This window comes from Elephantulus edwardii, unplaced genomic scaffold (genome assembly GCF_000299155.1).
Source record: "Elephantulus edwardii isolate Elephantulus edwardi_28Jun2011 unplaced genomic scaffold, EleEdw1.0 scaffold00036, whole genome shotgun sequence".
Lineage (NCBI taxonomy): Eukaryota > Metazoa > Chordata > Mammalia > Macroscelidea > Macroscelididae > Elephantulus > Elephantulus edwardii.
Genome location: NW_006399786.1, coordinates 20,465,469 through 20,468,152, shown reverse-complemented (window position 1 = coordinate 20,468,152; position 2,684 = coordinate 20,465,469). Strand labels below are relative to the sequence as shown.

At 41.3% G+C, this 2,684-nt stretch overlaps 1 protein-coding gene across 1 annotated transcript in view; it reads left to right on the top strand.

Moving 5' to 3' along the window:
• SLC26A7 (solute carrier family 26 (anion exchanger), member 7) overlaps positions 1-2,684 on the top strand; it is a 166,457-nt gene that overhangs the window by 155,617 nt on the left and 8,156 nt on the right. The window contains exon 16 of the mRNA XM_006884596.1: positions 539-639. Within this exon, the coding sequence (XP_006884658.1) occupies positions 539-639 (101 nt within the window). The remainder of the gene's footprint in view (positions 1-538; positions 640-2,684) is intronic.

The window sequence follows — 2,684 nt, the reverse complement described above, 5'->3', positions numbered from 1 at the left end:
TGGAGGCAAGGATTCTGGGGCTTCGTCTGACATACTTTGGACATGTTGTAAGGAGAGACAGGTCCTTGGAGAGGGACATCATGCTTGGTAAGGTGGAGGGACAGTGCAGGAGAGGAAGGCCCTCTATGAGGTGGATTGATTCAGTGACTGGGGTAATCGGGATGGGTGTGTCAGAAGCCATGCGATTGGCACAGGACAGAGCGGGGTTTAAGGCTGTTGTACATAGGGTCACTATGAGTCGTAAACGACTCAAAGGCACATAACAACACAACAACACACAGTTGTTTATCTGTGAAATGTGACTAGTAATTAACATATTCCCTTTTCCTCTCTAGTAACTCCCATAAATAACTGAATTACATTGTCATAATAGAAAATCACAGAGTTCAGAATTAATTCATTATCAACTGAAAACTTGGTCTGAATGTTCCAAATAGAACAGTTAACCATAAGGCTGCTCTTCCCTTTCTACCATTTAAGAAAGTCGTGTGTGGAATCTCTGAAAAATCTCCCTGTCTCATGTGCATTTCTTCTGTAGACGAACCAGCACAGCCCTGCCAGAATGAGAAGTGTTCTTTAATCTTGGACTGCAGTGGGCTGACCTTTTTTGACTACTCTGGAGTCTCCATACTTGTAGAGGTATGTACAGAGTCTATGTTCCACGGATTCCTTCCTTAAGTAGTGGGAATGTTCACTGTGCCTTTGTCTCAGCTCCAGGATCTGGAAACCTGTTCATGGCTACACTCATCGCTTCCTGTTTCCTCCAGTGGACACTGGACTTTATGCTTCCCATCATCTCAGATTTGTTTTCAGGGGATGGTTCATCTTTCTAGGTGGTCCATTTACCCAGTGTGTAATGGAAGTGGAGGTATTTGTGTGTGGTAGTTAGGGTGAATAAAACTTGATTTAAGATGTAGCTAGGCACAAAATCTATTAAGAAGTCAGTTTAAGAGGTCGCAGGAATAAAGACTAAGTCCCTTGTAGTTGTTGTTGTTGCTGTTGTTGTTAAGTGCTGTCAGGTCAAGTACGACCCAGCGTGATGGTATGAACAACAGATATGAAGCATGTCCTGTCTTGTGCCATCCTCACCATCTCTGACATACATAAGCCCATGGCTTCAGTCATTGTGTTAATCTGTTTGGTTGAGGGTCTTCTCTTTTCTTGTCTCTCCATCTTCCAAAACATGATGATCCTTTCTAAGGAATACCCTCTCCTAGTGACATGCTAAAACCATGTGAGAAGAATTTTCATTTTTGCCCCCCAAAAGCATTCTGACTGCACTTTCTCCAAAGCAGATCTGATCTTTTGGCAGTCCATGGGGTATTCAGTACTCTTCCAACACAACAGCTCAAAGACATTAGTTCCTCTGTCATCCTTATTCACTGTCTAGCTCTCAGACACAGAGCAAGTGATTGAAAAAACCATGGCCTGAATTAGACACAAATTATTCCTCAAATGAGGTCGTTGTTCCTCAATAATTTGGGGAAGTACCTGATTACAGACTTTGCCAGTACAATATGTCTCCTGATTTCCTCACTGCTGATACCAATGGTGTTGATTATGGATCCAAGTGAGATGAAGTTGAGAGCTTTAATCTTTTCTCTATCTATCGTGATGTTGCCTATTAGTCTATTGGTTAGAATTTTCATATTCTTGACATTGAAATACAATCCATATTGAAGGCTCTATTCTTTGGTCTTCTGCAAAAGAAGTTTTAAGTCTTCTTCATGCCAGCAAGCAACGCTGTGTCATCTGTGTAACATAGGTTATTGATGAGTCTTCTTCAGATCCAGGTGCTACATTCTTCTTCACATAATCCAATTTCTCAAATAATTTGTTCAGCGTACAGTACAACCCTGACTGACACACCCCTTTCTTTTCACCATATGCCTTGGTCTTAGGAAGATGTATAGTGCAAGAAGATACTGTTCTTAGTCTTCCAAGCAGCCTCTTATGCATGAGTTCTATATCCCTGGTGCTTCATCACTAAGATATTAATAAATAGAATTACCTTTGTTTCTATAAAACTGACTTAGCTTTCAAGGCTCAGTTTACAAAGGTGGAAGAACACCTAATTTTGTCAATACTTCAGACACTTTTGCAATTTTTCTTGTTTTGAGAAAGCATTAATTAAGCAAGGAATTCACTCCCTTTCTTCTTGTTTTTCTTTCTACTTGTCCCTAAAATCAGGAGCAGGGGCTCTTGTAGGTGGGTTAACCTCTCTTCCTCCACTGTCCTCTGTCTTCCAATTGCTCCTGTGGCATGTAGCTCAGCTCACATCGTCGTCAGGTGTTTGCCCCTCAGTATTTGTTCTTCTCCACATGATTTCTCTTTCCCTGGTCTCAAGAGAGTCTTACTGTGGTTTTGCGTTCTGTCAAAGACTTACTCAAGACTTTATGGAAAACGTTGGACTTCTTTTTCTGCCCATCTTTCTCCCTTCCATTACTCTCTCTCTCCCTGAACTTGAATTTCTATCAGTTCAGTCTTCTGCTGCATCTTCCCTCCAGGTTTACATGGATTGTATTGATCTTGCCGTGGCCCAGGTAAGGCTTGGCGTCATAGCTTTTGGGTGATGGTATGGTTCATCTCTTTTATTTTCCTTCTCCCAGTGAACTCACCCTGAATTGTTTGTTATGCAATGCCTAAAAAGAGTTAGTTTATTTTTGGTCATTTCCTACTTATTT